Consider the following 19116-nt stretch of genomic DNA (forward strand, 5'->3'; position numbering starts at 1 on the left):
TGTAGATATACAACCTATCGGAATCTGAAGTTCAGCGAGAGCTAGTCGAGTATGGTATAGGCTGAGATGGAAAAGCCGATGATTTGAGGACGAGACTCGTAAAGGCTTAAAAAGAAGGCCATCCTAAGACAACACAAAGTTTAGGAGATGTAGATCTTTGCTATACCAGAAAAATGTACTGGAAAAAGGGAGTACGATAGAATCTGAACAGTGGAGTCAGATTATAGGGGTATACTGGAGCTAGAACACGACTTAACCTTGCGCTAACATTGGTCTTATGCTCAACGCAGACAAATGTACAGTCCTTCATACATCCCCACATAAGCTGATGCAAGTCTTTGGTGGAAATATAATGGCGGTCGTGCTAGACGGCGGGGGTTTGACCGCGAGGCAGGGTTAAGACTCGGTGTTTTGCCTGACGGCAATCTCACTTTCACTGACCACGTTTCTCACACCTACCAGCGTGCTCTTGGTAGACAGAGAGGCCTGCACATGTTCAGAACACTGCTACCGGAATGTGCAAAGCTGCAGCTCATGCAGTCATAGGTTTTGTCACTATTCGGCTACTTTTACCCTGCATAGGCACAGCAGCATATCAGGAGGCGACATGGATAGAATCCGGAAATTACAGAACTATGCAATCATGTATATTTTCAACCTCCAGATTCATGATCATGATTCTTCTTTTCGTGACGCTTTTCAAATGCTTCTATTGCTCCTTATAGAAGTATGCAAATTGCTGACATGATCCACAAGGCACGCATGATTGGAGAGTACCTAGTCGAGAGGTTATCTGAACGAAGCACCCGACAGGACGGAAAGCTTCATTTTACTAAGGGGAGACTGGAAGTCGGGAGGAGGGGCTTCTCGTATTTCGGTCCCCATTTGTTTATTTGCCTTCCTGAACACACCAGGATTGTTGAATCGTGTGCTAGTTTTAAAAGTAAGCTTAGGACATTTTTATGTACAACATTTTCTAGATAGGGCTAGACTAATCCATGTATTGTTGTAATGTGTATACATGTGTGTGTATTTTACTGTTATTGTAGAACTAGATCTTGATTTGACAAGAGTAGATTTTCAATACAATTATGTATCGTTGAAATACGCTCACTGAATAAAGGGCATTTTTTTATTTGTTTGTTTATTTTATTTTATTATTTATTTATTAGTTCATAAATCGATAAAGCAAAACTTTATGTAATCCTCAAACGCGTGTTAATTTGTTGTTGACACAAAACCACTTTCTAGTTCTTACATTTAATAACATATTGCCTTGATTACATTTTTTTCTTATTGCAGGTCCCACAGTGCTCCTACTTGCTGTCAAAAGTTGTCCTTTGGATCATATTTTTCTGGGTGCACTTGTTTGGGAGAAATATTTACTTTTGTCCAAACTCGTTATTTTTCTTTTGTGTTGAGTAATTTTAAAGACTGTTCGCTACCATTCCAAACTGGAGTCTTCTTGAAAACTGATTATATAATTAAAATTAGAAATTACAAACAAGTAATTTTTTATTCATTAATCCCACAGAATATTGGCTCTAACGCTTCACAATTTTCAATCAACATTATAATCGATATATCATCATTTAGTACTTGTTAATCATTATTTATTTGAAATTTCAAAATCAGTAGACTTTACTGTTGTATGGAACTCGCAACATCTGTAATTTTTGTTTTAGTTTTAAACTTCACTGCAAGAACGTTCTCTAGGTATCTATAAACCTATACGGAGTGTAAACTTTTAAAATTGTCATATATTATGTGAATTGTCAATGTAGGACTTAGAACTAATTAGAAGTTTTAAAATATTATAATTGTTGTTTTTATTTTGAAGTTTTCACATTTATCTATTTGTCGGGAGATTTTGAGCTCCTGATATTGCATATTTGAGCTCCTGCAGTATTCGAACTCCAGACTACTTCGACACTTTAGAGGCTAAAATATAGACTAACACTAAGTTTAATACTTTTTTAGTCTACGAATTATTATTGTGATACTTTTATATATTTAAAAAAGAGAAATAAGCCCTATAGCAACAAAAGAATAATGTTGTAACATATAATATTGTTAGTTGAAGTAATGAGAGTTATTTATATGTAAAATATCATTTCTTATAATCTCCTCTAATCTTTTTTTAATCATTACGTCGTAACTCGTATGACTTAGCTAAGCTACCAACATAAAACATATTAGTAGTTTCGTTTTCATTTACAAAATGTTGTTGTTGAGATAGTCAAAAGTGTCCTTCACAAGTAAATATCTGGGTTATTTTGTGTTCAGTTGATTTTTGAAATAATTGTAGTTCATAGAGCATAATATTACATACAAGCTTTATCTCGTAAATATGGTGTATTGGGCTTACAGGGAATACTATTTACTTTTAGAATACATCAGAACAGTGAAATAAACTTTTGAATCACCTTTATCTGTTTGACACACAATTAAAGTGTTACATAGGGTAAGTAAATAAGACCTTGGATCATTTTGGAAGTCCTTTTTTATTCTTAGAAGGATTTAAAGTTGACAAACTTATTGATGCTTGTTAAACTCTAATTAGGTTAATGACAAGGTTAGATAGTCCCACTTCCAGTCAAACCTAGGCCTAAAAAAGTTTATGGATTATGGTCTCCATACACAGGCTATGTATTTTACATTATTACAGCCTAGGATTGATTAGGTTGCAGTATAGTAAGAAAACATTGATTATTCTAGTATATATGTACCCCATTTAAATTTAATTTAGCTGCATCTAAACTAATTGGTTAATACAGCTTAACTTATTACTAGGATATAACTTATATGTCAAAACTGATCTTGATTTAAGTTTACCCACTTATTCTACTGATCTCTAATTCAAAACAAATCCTTTCTAACCTAGCTGTTTAGACAAAAACAACGGAATAAAAAAAAGATCTGGCAATTAAGAATTTGTTATAGCCAGCAATTAACAATAAATAGCTGCTGATTTACTGCACTCCAAACAAATGGGTTTAACTTAGGATACTTATCAGTGAAATGATCCTCAGAGTCAAATAAAATAATTTTGTATTGCTGTTCAACCATTCCAAGTGTGATGTGATGAAGAGAAGTTTTTAAATGAACATGAAATAGTGGTCACTTGTGAATCCACATTAGCATGCATCAATACGCTTAAAACTAAAATTTGCAATGTTTTTATTAACATGTTCACGACAATGACTTATTTTCAGGCTTTTTATATTTACCGTTGAATTTTACACGAATAATGGAAAAACCGTAATTGTCTTTTTTACGTTAAATGTCTAAGTATAATAAAAAAATATATGTAGGCTTCGCAATTTAGCATAAGAAAAGATTATTTCAATGTTTCTCTGTGTACTCCAAGGTGTATCTAAAAAATTAATTTACCTTCAAAATAAGGCAATAGTACGTCCCGGGGGTTTACAATAGTCTAAGGTATTTATTTTTTTAAGCACGGGATCACATTTAATAAACCACTATGACAAACAAACAATAAAAATGCAATAAGGAAATGCAGGGCAACGTTAAAGACTTTAGAAAAATAGGTCAATGTTTTGCTTTAAAAAAATTAGTGTGAAAAATTTGTTTAGAGATGGGAAAGTAAGCAATTCTGTTTTTACAAAAAGAGAATTTGAATGATTCCATAGCTTTAATGTGCACTAAAAATCGGATTGCATTTTTCTGTAAAATAAAAATTTGTTTTGTTTGTGTATTTTCAGACCCTCAGATAGCCACTGCATAAGAACTATAAATAAATAGGGTGTTGCAAACAGTGAGCAAAACATCTGTAAATGTAAGTGACGATAATCTACGAAGAAAAATCAGTCCCAAACACAATTTTTTAACCACGCTATCTATGTGGCGGTGGTATTCAAGTTACTGTCAATCGTGATGCGCAGAAATATCACATGCTGTTCAGGCTCAGCTATTGTGTCACTTGTGTACAGACTGATTGCATTGGGGCCTGGGAAACGCTTCTATTACTTGTAATATCTTCTTGGTTCGATATGTTAAGGAAAAAGTCGTACAAAAATTTTATATGGATTTTAGATCCCTTATCAATTTACTATCATTATTTTTAATGCCTTGCATGAGTCTAGTTTTATATGCATATTAATAATATCCCAGACTGTCAAGTAACCTTATTAGTGGAGCTTAGTAGTTTTTCAAGCACTGAAAAACTGTGGAGGCCTCTGTGTCGATGCTACCACTATCATTGAATGTGTACTAACTTTTAGTTAAAGTAACTTATGTTATTAATGTTTCAGGTATACTTTCTCCGTTGTGACAGGCCATACCATGAATAATGATGGCGTCGCAACCAAAACCTGTGAAAGTAACCGATGTTAACCCACATTTATTATGTGTTCTATGTGGAGGATACTATGTCGATGCTACCACAATCATTGAATGTCTACATTCATGTGAGTTAATCTGTTTGTTCTATATACTATTTACAGTGAAACACATAATAATTATAATATATTTTGTAAACGATACTTAATAAATCAAATTATGATACTTTGGGATTATACCGACCACACCAGTATGAAGAACACAAAAATATAAATTTATAGAAATAGACACGATAGAACGAAAAAACAACTCTTTAATTGCAAAATTACAAACTTACAAGCATTTCCAGGTATTGTGATCGGTATTTTTTGTCGCTGTTATCTTATCTTTCTCGAGAATCCCGATTACGGCAGGCCGCGCGGCATCACATGATTTGCACCGTACATAATTGCCTTTCTATTACAATTCAATTTATATTTCTGATCAGCCCTTCTAGAATTTGATATTTTACTGATAAGTACTATCTCGAGGGCTGTTTTTCTTACCTTGACATCAGCGCGGGGCAGCACCAAAGGTGCTGCCGAGGCCCGCGCTGATGGCTGGAGGCACTCGCATTTTGGGTGGCGGAATGTGATCAAGAATAAAAACAAGTTTTGAGTGTTTTTTCAATAAAGAGTTTAGTTTTAGTTTGGTAATGTTTGTTTTTGTTGAATTTTTGTGTTTGGACAAATGTAGAGGTAAAACACGGAAGTACAACAAAGCGACGAACCAGCTGAACGGGCGGCGAGACTCTGCAATCACGTTATCTACTAGACCGCTCGACTTTGACCTCTGTCTGAGGATGGGGAGGGGTTTGCGATAAGACAATTTCTGTTTTATATTGACGAAATATTGTTCTACGCTAATCTAGTAATCAGTAGAAGCAAAATGTCAAATAACGATTCATGTCTGGGTGTGGTCGGTATAATCCCAAAGTACCCAAATTATTAACTTTATGCTGATTAAATATTAGATAATATATCAGATTGTCCAATTTACATAGGTACAACAGAAATGAAGTAATAAACAAATTTAGATATAGAAAACAGTTTAAATTTTGGTCCTGTTGGTCCTGAGGTAGTCTAATGTAAACTGAGATGAGATAGTAAAACCCCTTCTCACAAGCACTTATATCATGAACAGTGGCATCTACAAGCTAGGATATAGTTTATAATTAATAAATACCATACCACATTGTAAATTAAGAAATAAAAAAGTGAATTTTTTATTAAAAAGAAAATAAATAATTTATTTTTACAATGAGTTGTCACTGAGCAATGATTTTGCTTATCTTAATTAGCGATTCTAAATCATTCAAATAATAAATAAATAAAATGCCAATGTATTTTTTTATTTTTTTATTCTTTGGAATAACAACAATTACAAAATCATTTTATTCATAAATTTAGGCATTTGAGTTATTCAACACTTTGGACTACTATTTGTGTTAAATGAATACTACTTTGATGTTTAATTATGATACAGGAGGCTCTGAAAATGAAAAATACACCATTTCAGATATTATCTGCATTCGCGTTTTGTTTGTAAACATGGCTGATCTTACTAGAAGTTTTGTCGATGATTGAAATATCAAATGAACTAAACGATTTTGATAGTGTTTACAGTGATATTAGTATTTAAAATTAATTACAAATTATTGAAGAAGTCTGGGATAGTGATGTTGAATTGAATCAGAATGAAATATTGTTTTGAAAACTTTGTGGTAACCGACTGTTGAACGTGGTATTTTCGCAGAATGCTCGCACATCGACTATAGGTCAACCAGATGTCGCTGGGTTTTTTTTATAATTTTTTTAAACTTTTTGGTAATAAAAAGCAGGTTTAAACTTGGATCCAGGTCAAATAAACCTAATTACAATGTAGGTTGGATCTCATGTAAGGAAAATGATCACACCAAAAAAACTTCAAATAACCTGTAACGGAGGAAAAAGCATGTCCCTAATGGTATTATAGTACTAAGTGCTACTGTACCTTTATCCGTGTAATTTTGGTCTATGTTTCATGTGTGTGAAATAAAAATGACTTTTTATCAATTAAGTGTTTGTATATTTTACAAATTATTACCTATAAACATTAACAAAATATTTTGAAAGAAGTATAGGCTCTTTTGGAATTATTAAGTTTCCTTTTTGAAAACAAAAAATTTAAAAACTTACAGAAAAAAGTATTTAAAACATTTGGTTTATATAATGTAAAAAAGCTGTAACATAGCAGAACATAAATACTACCTGGGGCAGTTGGTGCGATTTTTAATAAGACTTTAAAGGGTTAATGGCCAGTTTCATTTGTTCACACTTAAACCATTAATACCAAATACCAAGCCATTCCAGGTTTTTTTTACATCTTTTGTTAAAAAATACATAGAACTGTTCTGAGACAAGCATTGGTTGGTATATAGTAGATGCATAATTATGCCATAAATAAAAAAGCAATACATTACAATTTTAAATTAATTTTTTTAAATACTATTTTGTTAGTAAATGACATTCATTTGAATAATACTTTTGTGTACAGGGAATGTTCAAAGTACTGTATATATACTGTTATCTTCTTCCGTTTCAGTTTGTAAAAGTTGCATTGTAAGGTACTTGGAAACAAACAAATACTGTCCAATTTGTGATGTTCAAGTACACAAAACAAAGCCACTGCTGAATATTCGATCAGATCGAACCCTTCAAGCAATTGTGTACAAGTTGGTGCCTGGTCTGTTCCAAAGTAAGTGACTTTTATTTCAATCATCTATCATCTATACTGTATATAAATATAAAAATGTATGTTTGTCTCTCTGTCCTTTATAGATTCAGAAACTATTTGACCGATCATCATGAAAATTTGTATGTATATGTATTTTTCCACCGAGGGTTTTATGCTATGCCCATTGATGGACTCACCACCAGGTGGCGCTGCAAAATATAAAAGTTATCAAAGCGCCTGCACATTATAAACTGCAATTACGAGACAGTTACGTATTTAAATAGCTATTTGAAGGCGCTAAGTTTTGATGTATATTTGTCTTCAAAATAAATTTCTGGTTGAACTTAAAGCTTGAGTGTTTATAATAAAGTCCCACTTTATAATAAAGTACATTTACGTGTACAATGGCTACAAACATACACCTTTGACAGATTTTCTTGATCATGGCAACAAGGTAAGCTCTATATCAGCGTTTGAAATATAATTCACTTGAACAGAAGTGCTTATACACGGGCAAAGCTTACGAAAATCGTGTGAAGCTGCAAGAAACTACTATTCTTGAATAAAACAGTTAAATATTGATAAGATGTGTAGTCACATGTTCATCTAATTACTGCATGATATTATAACATTTTATTAAGCAATAAGGTGTCAAAACAATTTGGAATTTATTTGTATTTTCAATAATTGCTGTAGATATATTTTTGGTATTCTGTTTCAAAATTGCAGGTAAAAAAAGGATTTTATTCAGTAAAGTTACCATTTTCAAAAATGTTTAAAAAAGAGTGAATAGCAAAAGAGGTTGTTTTTTAATCTAATATTCAATTGTTTAACAGGTTTTATTTAAAAAATTTTAAAGTTGTAAGTAAATACAAAATTATTAACTTAGTTTTTTAAGAGTGTTTGCTACAAGATTAACTGCTAAAGTGTCCCACTTTTACTTTAAAATAAAAGTGCATGAAAATTGTTTAATACAAACTTGTCATATTCTACCTTGTGAAAAATTTTAATTTACATTGTTAAGTCATTTTAATATCATATTTTTACAATAAGGAATATTCTTAATAAAATGTTCTGCGATAATCATACATTCTTTATAATATAGTATCTCAGAAATTAAAAAAAAAAAACAAAAATTCTGTGAATTTTATAAAGTTCCTGAAACATAAGCAGTTAGTTGTATAGTGGACCACTAAGTGATTAATTTTTAAACAACCAAGTATTAATTTCCAGTTTGTGTGGTTGCTACATATAAAAAGTACTAATATTTATTTTTGTACATATTGTCAGTTATGGTTTATATACTAACATATTTTACAGGGGAACTGAACTGCAGAAAAGAATTTTACAAGAAGCAATCCGGTTTAAACCCCAACGATGGAGGAGAGATAGGACAGCCTTCAGATGACAGTCCCATTTATTCTGCGGACGAATCAATTCTTATTGGGGTTCAATATTTAAATCCTAACACCTCAGATATGAAGGTATGTTCATTTCCATTTGTCTATATAAACATTTATTTTTCAAGAATTTCACAATACCTAAGTTATTCTTAAAATTATTAATCTATTTAGTATGGGCATGGATTACCCAGGATGTTTCACTTCTGGCTGGTTTATACCTTCCAGTTGAACCCACACTGGGTACAGCAAAAACTGATGTGTCACTTCAATCTGGGCCACCTTATGGATGTCCGGGAGCGGCACATCAGTAACCGCAAATGTCTAGATTCAGGGGCGCAAGAGTAATTCAGTAGGTGTAGTCTACTGCGGGAGATGGCTGTTGGAGTTGGTGGGGTTTCCTAAGAGTCAAAAAGGTTTTTGCTAGCCTAGACAAAGGGCGTGTCACCCCCTGCCTACTCTGACTGGAGAGGCTGGTACAGAGCTGGCTTCCCCTTCGTCCGAGGGAACATGACTGAGATTAATGCCCTGAATTCTTCCTCATGGATCTCAACACGAAGTGACCCCATCCCCAACCAGAATATCCTGTCACTCCGGAAGCAGAGCAAAGGCCCTTTTAGAACTAGGTGAAATTTCTAATCTTCTTGTTTTAAAAGAAAGAAAAAACTGCTGTAATTTCTAACTTAAAGCTTCAACCAAACTTGATGGCATGGAAATAGTACTTACACATACATAAATTCGTTAACCAGGCTCATGTAATATAAGTTTAAGAGACTGTTCTCATCTGTCCAATATTTTTATTTGGTTCTTGGCTGTGTTGATGATGTAAAAATGTTAATAATGATTACTATTTGGATAATATTTAATACTGTACTACATTATTGTCTGTGGTTTGTACAGAATTTCTTTTATAATACTTTAATAGTGTTAATAGTTACTTTGAAGCGAAAACATCTTAGTTTTTGTCTGACAGTTTCAAAGTGATTAAAGTTTATAGAGACATTGTTGGCATTCTTTTTCGTGTTAAACATTGTTCTACTGAAATTTAATTTTAAACAATTATAGAAATTTTTTTTCTAAGCAGTAGACCAGTCAGAATCGTGTCCATTATCAGAAAATTAAGTATACTTATTCTTGTTTCTTAAGCGATTTTAAACATTCTGTGTAATTGGGATATCAAAATATATATTTAACATATTGTAACTGGAGGGGTGTGGAAGTAAGAAATGTGTTCAAAATGTTATGCATTTATTTATTTCATAAAATTCTTTTCTTGCTGTTTTCTGTATAGTTACAATAACCTATATTCCTTGACAAAATAAATTTGATATGTCGTACGGGCAAGTCATTTAAATGTTTGAGGAGTTTATTGTTAATAAAGGCTTGGGAAATGCTGAAAATGAGTTGACATTTTGAACTTTCATTATCTTCTTAAATCAACAATCTAAATCTTTGATTGACTTTTGATCTTTTAGATTTGTATACATCTCCCAATATGACTGATTACCCTATCTGAATTTATTGGGTAGTTTGTCGTCCCGAATCTCTGGTTGGGATAATTTTCTTTTGAAAGACTCTGAAATGCTCTTAATGTGTGTGCAATTTAGCTATGACTAGTATTACGCTAGGACAGAAAAGAAAATTCTTACCCAGAATCCTGTGTAGGTAGGAGTTATATCAATTACGGTAATTTATATAGTAATTTGTATTCTGCATTTAACTGTCTCTAGCCTACCCACTTGTCTCGATGAACCTGTCCGTTACTGATACTGTTCACCACATAAAAATTCTTTTTATTTTATTTGGTTTGGCATTGTGTCTTATGTCCGTTGTTGCAGGTGCGTAATAAACGCTTCTTGAGATGTCCTGCAGCACTGACAATTTACCATCTCCAGAAACTGATGAGAGCAAAGTTCAGAAATCAGAAATATTTTATTGTCATTAAGCTTAATTACAGCGATAGACAAAGTCAGCTTATTCATTTATGTACATACAGATAAATTAATAAATAAAACACATACTATATCACGAATAAATAAAACAAATACAAACAAAACAAAGTAACAATTACGGTTTATAATATAAAAAATCAATAGGACACACAACGAAAATTAATTTTAAAAGCATAAACATGTAATACTCTGCTTAAGAAATCTGAGACTGAGTAATAAACATTATTCTTGAACCAGTTAATACTCTCTTAAAATTGCTTAAAGGTACAATCCATGCATTTTGTGGTAATTTGTTAGTTTAATTTTCATAAAAATGGCTACGTCTAGTTTTTTCTAATCTTACTTGAGGAAGATCTAAAAAATACTTCCTCCTCGTATAATACCCATGTACTTGTTCCCTAATTGTAAAGCTGCGGAGGATTTCTTTTACACTTACTAAACAACAGTAAATATAAAGATTTGGCAGTGTCATAATTTTATACTCTCTAAATAGAGGAACATAAGTTTCTCTGTCTGATACATTTTTTATTGACCTAACCGCTTTTTTTGCCATATGAATGCTCTCTGTTCAACCTCAGTGACACTCAGAAGGTTGAATTCTCTTATGGACTTGGCTTACATGTACCATTGTATGTTGTGTCCGTTGTTGCAGGTGCGTAATAAACGCTACTTGAGATGTCCTGCAGCACTGACAATTTACCACCTGCAGAAACTGATGAGAGCAAAGTTCAACCTGAGTGACACTCAGAAGGTTGAATTCTCTTATGGACTTGGCTTACATGTACCATTGTATGTTGTGTCCGTTGTTGCAGGTGCGTAATAAACGCTACTTGAGATGTCCTGCAGCACTGACAATTTACCACCTGCAGAAACTGATGAGAGCAAAGTTCAACCTGAGTGACTCTCAGAAGGTTGAATTCTCTTATGGACTTGGCTTACATGTACCATTGTATGTTGTGTCCGTTGTTGCAGGTGCGTAATAAACGCTACTTGAGATGTCCTGCAGCACTGACAATTTACCACCTGCAGAAACTGATGAGAGCAAAGTTCAACCTCAGTGACTCTCAGAAGGTTGAATTCTTACATGATGGTGACTTATTGCCAGACTACTTGTCCCTCATGGACTTGGCTTACATGTACCATTGGAAAAGAGTATGTACATATAAGAAATTGTTATAAAATATATACTTATATGTAACTCTTAACTCATGAGTTTAGTTTTCTAAAATAATGTTAGATTATAACTAATCCAGATTTATAGTTAATTTCAATGTGACAAATAACACTATTCTATTATTCAATAGAGGAAAAGTTACAAGGAAAGTGGAATGAAAAAAGGAGAAAATGAGGATAGTGATAGTTGTTGACATCAGAAAAACTATCTGACGAATTCCTTGGTCCGTAGACTGTAGTTAGCAAGATGCATGCAAGTGGCTTGTATGTAGTCGTGTGAGTCCTGGATTCCATATGCTAAATGGTGGTGATCTTTTTCAAAGCGTGTCAGCAGAAATGGGAAGAGAATGACATCAGTTCTGAACCGGAAAAAGGCCATTGGCGAGTGGTGTATTTTAACCCATTGAGGAAGCAATTAACCTAGCCTGTCTAGGACTGAATGTTTGAATTGATTTTGGCAAAAATGTATGTGTGTACTAAAATATTAATAGAATGAGTTTTGATACAGATACATTAGTTAATGTTTCAGGACATTTTAGTCTATTTAGTTGCTATTCAATAGTGTTTGTTGCTTTCTCCAAATAATATTTTATTAAATTTTTTTAGTATATATTTAAAAATATTTTTAGTTAAAAGAAACAAAAAAAATATCAAAAGCAACTGTCAATATTTTATCACTTTTTTGTTTATTTGTTTCAATATTTTTTAATTCAAAACAGCACATTGCTTTTTACATGGAAAACCAGCTTTTATTGGATTACTTAATTATAAAGCATAATAACAACACAATCAAAATTCACTTACATTTTTTTCACTTTATGATTTTATTACAAGCTCCTGAATTAGTTGTCTGGGAGATGAGATTGTAAGGTTTTTAAGTTTGGTTTAGTTTAAGATTAAGCTTGTGACATACTATGAGCAAGGGTTGCTGTGAGAGGATTTAATAATAGGTTAGATTGGCAGTACAAATACCCTCAAATGAGCCAACACATATTTTATTTTGACAACATCTCTTTAAATTGATTAAAATTTTTAATTAACAATTGATTGGGTCAACTGATATATTAAGCACAAATTTTAATGTCTTAATACTTTGAAGACATATTTAATATTAAATTATTCATTACAATTTATTTTAAATTATTTCATTATAACATTTACTAGTAATTTTGTAGTGTTGCAATAATTATGAGTTCATGGAATAACGTGAGAAACTTTCTTTTAAATAGCTAAACATTTACATGAATTTACATTTTCGAAATTGTGAACAACTAAATGGATATGGAATTGAAAATGATTAATGAACCCTAAAATATACTAAGTTCTTAAAATTACTTACATTTTATTCCACTTCACACTTATTACGCCTAGAGATATTTTTCCGCACACGAACACAAACACTCCCGAACTTCACTTTTCGAATTCCCGGCCTCGACTTCCACCTCTCCTCCTTGTTCTTCGGTTTTGATGTTCTTCTCCCGCCAGCTCATTGACCACGCCTCTGCCAAATCTCTCCATCATAATTGGTGAGTAACAATTTTTCATATCAGCAAGGCTGTCCCTTACATTGTCGCACGGTTTTTACAAATAAGCATTTCCGCTGCTTAAGCAAGCATTTCCTGTTTGTTCACCATCGGCGTCTGGGCGGATGTGCGTATCCAGTTACATCCGGAGGATGTTTGTATCGAATTGTAATACAAGACTTCCTTTCCAGCAACTATCTGTACATTGATTCTATGAATTTTATATTACTAATAATTACATAAGTCTTACAAGATAAAACTGTTTGTTACATTCAATTGTTATTATTAAAATGATAATTAAAATAAACTATTTACATTACGTACAATGAACTTCCATTGACTTTGTATAATTCACTTTTGTGTCAGTCTTTGAGTATCTTTGATATTTCAGTATCACTGTCCAAGTATCTGTCTACTTCTGAAGTACGCAAATGTCTTGTTCCATGAGGTAGCGGAGGAACTAAAAACTTATTCAACAACTATAAACACTAATCATTGAGAACACAATACATAGAGTACACAATACACAATACAATAAGCAGAACATAGAAGTGACGAAAATTGAGCATATTGCAAAATGTAAACAATAACAAAACAAGCTATTAGTTGTGGTTCCAGTGTGCAAACATAATGAATTGAAACAGAATAATTGCTTATAAGGATGCACGAGGGCACAAAACTGCGATCTAGCGGAAAAACAAACAAATACGTGATCGTTAGCATCTAGAAAGAGCACGAGTGCTGCTCGGGCAAGATTATTCAGTCCCGCTCGGCCGCAACCAGTGACACTCGGGCAAGTTCCCCAATGGGTTAATGCCTTCACACAGTGGAAATGTGGACAGAGCTGCAACCCGAGTGCGGCCATTTGTAGCTTCTCGTTTTGAAATGAATGTGGGACTAGGCTGCTTAGAAACACCTGTAAGGCACTTTAACAAATGTTTCTATGCAAGTACTGCATTCACTATTGTTTCACTTGTGTTCTTTACAATGCCTAATAAAATGTTGTTTAACCCTTTCAAGACCAACTAATAATACGTTAACAGTTTGGGTGGGTTTCACATTATAAAAGGTTTTATTTTGACTAATTTTTATTAAGACATCTCGTCCCCAATTCCATTAATCGTGATTGCAATAACAAAAACTTGATTTACTGTAGGCAGCAGCAATGCAATATTCATTCAGCTGCAAAGCACAGTTTTTTTGGGAAGTGAATATACAATATCACTGTGGTTATTATCTGAATTGATCTTTGGTTCTGCCAAAGCAACACCCCCTCCCCCACACTTACGTCTCTCGTTTTACTACATCCGGAAACTGAGTAGCTGTTGTTGACGCAGAGTATCCAGCAGTCTATTGTGTGGTGTGCGATTTGTTGCAATGTACAAAGGTTATCCAGAAAGTAGTTTACGTTTTGATATAAACAAAAATCAAAGTACAAGAAAAAATTGTATCTTATGCATTTAAAGGTTAGAATAAAATACTACTTTTCAACATAGTTACTATACAGGAGGTTTGAAATTCCAGCGTTATAAAATTCTGCTGCGAGTTCAACCGTGTAGTCACACCCTCCTACAGTTCCATGTCGTTATCAAAGCGCTGCATCACAAGCCAGGTCTGAAAAAGGCAGATATAGAAACAACTCCACTTAAAAGCATCCAGGACTTGCTGAGTCCAAATTGCTGTATGTGGTCGGTACCCATCTTGCACAAAATTTATGGTAACCTAACTTCTGCGTATCAATGTCATGTAACAGACTCTTTGAAATTTGAGGAAAATTAAGTGAGAGTTCTGTTATTGTGAAGTGGCGGTCTTCTTTAATCTTCTTCTCAAGTTTAGAGACAATTTCATCGGTCACAATGCTTGGCCGTTCACTTCGTTCGTCATCATGCACATTAGTTCGGCCATTTTTAAGCCTAATGCAAACTGACGTTCTCCATTTTCAGTAATCACAACATTCCCATAAACTTCACAGAGTTGGCGATAAATCTCAATTTGTTTATTGTGCTTAGCCAACAAAATTACCGACCGCACTTCATGGGATTTTCAATTTCAGATTTTGTTAATTTTTTTGTACGGAAGTTGTACCTACCAAGACCAGTTAAAATGCTAAATTTTACATTTTCTGCCTTTGGGTTTTTGAGTTACAGGCTTTTTAAAACCCACAAAAATGCAGTTTTTGGTAATGTCTGAGTATTTTCTAGTCACCATAGCTAAAAAACTATTAAAGCCAAACCGGAATGTACTACAGTAACAAAATATTTAAAAAAATAAGAATCCATTTATGTCCAGTTATGAAATTTGGCGTATATGTAGGTAGTTATTTAGTAGGGACATATTTTTTCAAAAAAATTAAAGGGGACATATTTTTGGTTTTTCAAAAATAGTTTTTGGTAGAATTGAAAAAATTCAAATTATAAAAACATAAGTTATGTGATATGTCAAATTAAAGGACATTTAAAATGGAAAAGAATGCCACAAATTCGAGCTCTTCAGCTTTAATACTTTTTTAATTACGGTGTTTAGAAAATACTGAGACATAACTTAAAACTGCCTTTTGTGGGTTTTTAAAAGCCTGTAACTCAAAAACCCAAAGGCAGAAAAATGTAAAATTTTGCATTTCAAGTAGTCTTAGTAGGTACAATTTCTGTACAAAAAATCACCAAAATCTGAAAGGTCTAGGTCCAAACTTATTTTTTCATAGGTTGATTTGAAATGGAATGACCCTGAACTACAATTTAGTTAATAAAATATATGTTATTTTTAATTTATACATTCAGTTATTGTATATTATGTGGTTTGTAGCTTCTCGTGTGAACAGTTTTACTCACAAAATCAATGTTTTCTGTTTCAGAAACGTATTGTGGAACTGGAATACCGGTTGCTTGAGTGTCAACAGAAGAAAATCAAACTTTTCCATGAAGAAAGCAAGTCAATTCCTCAAAGGAATGAACAGACCATTGTTGAACCTGCAAAGGAAATGAACTCAAGAGACAAGGGAACGGGCACGGAAGTGGACACAAGAGACAAGGTGAAGGGCACGGAAGTGGGCGTAAGAGATGAGGTAGTTGACAAGGAAGTGAACGTAAGGAACAAAGTGACGGACAGGGAAGTGCAACTGCAGATCAGTGAGAACGGTGTGATGAGTGTACAAAGTTTGGACTTCAATACGAGCTCAGTGAACGATGCTCTAGTCACTGCTGAGGTGAACAAAGACAATGTAGTTTCCGACAATTCTCTACCGGTGAAGGACATCCAGCCAGAAACTATGGAGTTAATGAAGTCTCTTGAAAAAGCTGTAACGTTAGATTTTGATGCTTCAGTTACTACCAGGACTACTGAAAGTAGCACTGTTTTACCTATCAGTAGTAACGTTAACAATAACACTGAGAAAAGCAATCTTTCAGAAAATGTCAGCCCCTCAGTTGATTGTAACACTAAGATGGAAGAGGTTAAAGAAGAAATAACTGAAGATAAAAACAAAATCAGTATCAGTCATGACAAGAATTATAATTCACTGGAATCTGCCATTCCACCCATCAAGGTTCCGAACCTGAATACGAACACTTTTGTTAGCATTCAGAAGGCATACCCGGGCATTGTCAAAGAGGCAACAGCTATATCTAATGTCTCTAAACCGGTCAAAGTGAAAGAATTAAGAACCGATACGAAAGAGTATGAAGCTACTATGAAACGGTCCTCGGAAAAACAGGAAATACGGTCCTCGAATACCTTTAAATATAAGCATTTGAAATCTCCTGTAAAGCCTTGGAGTCCAACAATATCAAGGTCATCAATAATGGCGATGAAACAAGCGCAATTGGCTAGTCAAGAAAAGGGTGAACCATCAGGGAAAACTCAATCGAACAAGGCACCTAAATTCTTTAAAATGCGCAACGTCCCTCGGTTTTTAGGCAATCCTGCATCAGGTGTGAAGCCCATGTATCAGGTTTTGCCAGGCTCTGAATTGGGTTCTCAAACGCCCCAGACTAGTGCAGCACAAACCCCCAAACAAAATAATGAGATAACAGTGATGAAAATTGATCCCAAAACTCTCAACCCGATACCGGTATCATCTTCAGGGAAGTCTTCTAAATCGTCTCCAGCAAATAAACTTCCTTCCTCGTTTGTTTGCAATCAGCAAAAGTCAGCTGAAAATTATTTACTCAATTGTAGAGCTTCCATCCGAAACCCTGTAAGTAAAAGCGGTCACTTTACAACCAAGACATCCGGCCAGATACGGTCGAGTTTAACTCCGAATCCATTTATTTTGCCCTCTCCACACTCACCTCACATGATGTACAGCGGTTTCCCTCGACCCTTCCCTCCCCTTGATTCGCCGGGCAGCAGATTACCTACTGACAACCAGATTTTTCGAGCAATGTCCATGCTTTGTTCACCGAGTGGAGCATTCCATCCTTCGCTACCTCCTTCGATCAGCATGCTTTTGAATCCACATCACCCTCATCACCGATCTACTCAGAATGACAAATTGAACTTAAAATATACTCCGAGTGACTTTCACAAAACCACTCCTCCTCCTCCTCCTATCACGCCATCAGTACAAAGGATTCCTCCGTCTGGTCCAGCATCGAAACATCCTTCGCCAGGCTCCCACAGTGCAAGTGGTCTAGAAGATTCAAATGGCATGATTACGAATAGTCAAGAACACTTGCAGAAGAAGCACATGAAGTCGCACATCGTCAGTAAAGAATCTGAAGGACATAATTCTTCGATTTCTGGAAGCGATGACAAAAAGAATAACACCGTCACTTCCCCTAGTAAGTGTTTAGATCCTTTACAAAGACATTTAAGCAAAAGTTCAGTGCCTTTAAGTAACGGTTTGTCCATTGTTCCATCTTCATGTCATGGAGATGTTGCCAACAAAACGAGCAGCAGAAGTGTTGACGTTACGAATGCATTTAACAAAGACAGTGTAGGAAAATCAAGTAATGAACAACGTACAACGAGTGGTTTTAGTAAAAGTAATAATTGTTCATCTGTAAATTAAGGCGACCTTTCTACACTTTGCACAGTATTTTTAAGATTTCATCGTAAAAGTCTTTCTTATATTTAGGTAGTACAGATTTGTTATATAAATTTTACACATCGAGAGATAGATATTTACTAAAAAAAAATCAGTATAACTGAATTAGTGCACTTAATGGAAATTTAAGAGCTGTAATAATACATTTTCTATTTAAGGGTTCAAGCTTTTAGCGGTAGACTTAAACACAAGAAGTAACCAAAATCAAATTAAAAGGTACTCCAGTATATGTCATAATTGTTTCATATTTAATGAGTCTGTGGTTTTAAATCAAACACTTATATTTCAAGTGGCTCCTAGATATTTTGATGATAACTGTATACAATTATTTATCTATGATCTATGATGTTATGAAATCAGGCTATTTCCTACCAAGGTATATCTCAATTTCAGAATTACTAATTTATAAATCAGTAATCTCAATCTCAATGTGGTAGAAGAGGGTCTTGGATATTTGTTATGTAATTTTTCCATTTTACACCGCATTGAAATATTTATAACACAATTAAAATTGTGTTTCTCATGTGTTAATGTTTATGGGAATTATGGAATGGAATCATTGTTTACCCTTTCATATATGTATCCTTTGTATATTGTAATATCACTACAAAGTTCCCCAATAGGAAAACTGCTACATATCATAATATTAAAACAATGTTTAGACTATTTCTTATAAACTTTTCAAATCAAGTAGAGTAATAATAGTTGACAATTAATGATGAATAATAAATCAAAATCTTTTTAAATTATAGTTCAGTCCCGTTTACCTTGACCTAAACGGGCATCTATGAAGTTGGATAAATGATTACAGTAAAATCTTTTGTATTCACCCAAATGTGGTGACAGGATAGGCCAAACACAGTTAAAGTTGGATATGGAATTCATATGTTTGTAGCAATACAAATCAATGTTGCGGTTTACAAATTGACGGTAATATGTAATTATGAAAACATTGAATACTGTGCTGG

The 19116-nt window shown here is 33.7% G+C and overlaps 1 protein-coding gene across 1 annotated transcript; it reads left to right on the plus strand.

The window, feature by feature from the left end:
• The first annotated feature begins 2189 nt into the window (after positions 1 to 2189).
• On the plus strand, positions 2190 to 18759 carry LOC124363770 (polycomb group protein Psc-like). Its single transcript, XM_046819032.1, has 7 exons — positions 2190 to 2464; positions 4275 to 4430; positions 6925 to 7077; positions 8377 to 8540; positions 11061 to 11197; positions 11320 to 11560; positions 15956 to 18759. Exons 2-7 carry the CDS (start codon positions 4313 to 4315, stop codon positions 18110 to 18112), a joined length of 2970 nt encoding a protein of 989 aa, XP_046674988.1. The 5' UTR covers positions 2190 to 2464; positions 4275 to 4312; the 3' UTR covers positions 18113 to 18759.
• The last annotated feature ends 357 nt before the right edge of the window (positions 18760 to 19116 follow it).

This window comes from Homalodisca vitripennis, chromosome 5 (assembly GCF_021130785.1).
Source record: "Homalodisca vitripennis isolate AUS2020 chromosome 5, UT_GWSS_2.1, whole genome shotgun sequence".
Taxonomy (NCBI): domain Eukaryota; kingdom Metazoa; phylum Arthropoda; class Insecta; order Hemiptera; family Cicadellidae; genus Homalodisca; species Homalodisca vitripennis.

Coding starts and splice junctions, on each gene's coding strand:
- LOC124363770 (XM_046819032.1), top strand. CDS start 4,313: ATGATGGCGTCGCAACCAAAACCTGTGAAAGTAACCGATGTTAACCCA. Junction 11,198..11,319: donor CTTGGCTTACATGTACCATT/GTATGTTGTGTC, acceptor GACTCTCAGAAG/GTTGAATTCTCTTATGGACT. Junction 11,561..15,955: donor ACATGTACCATTGGAAAAGA/GTATGTACATAT, acceptor TTTCTGTTTCAG/AAACGTATTGTGGAACTGGA.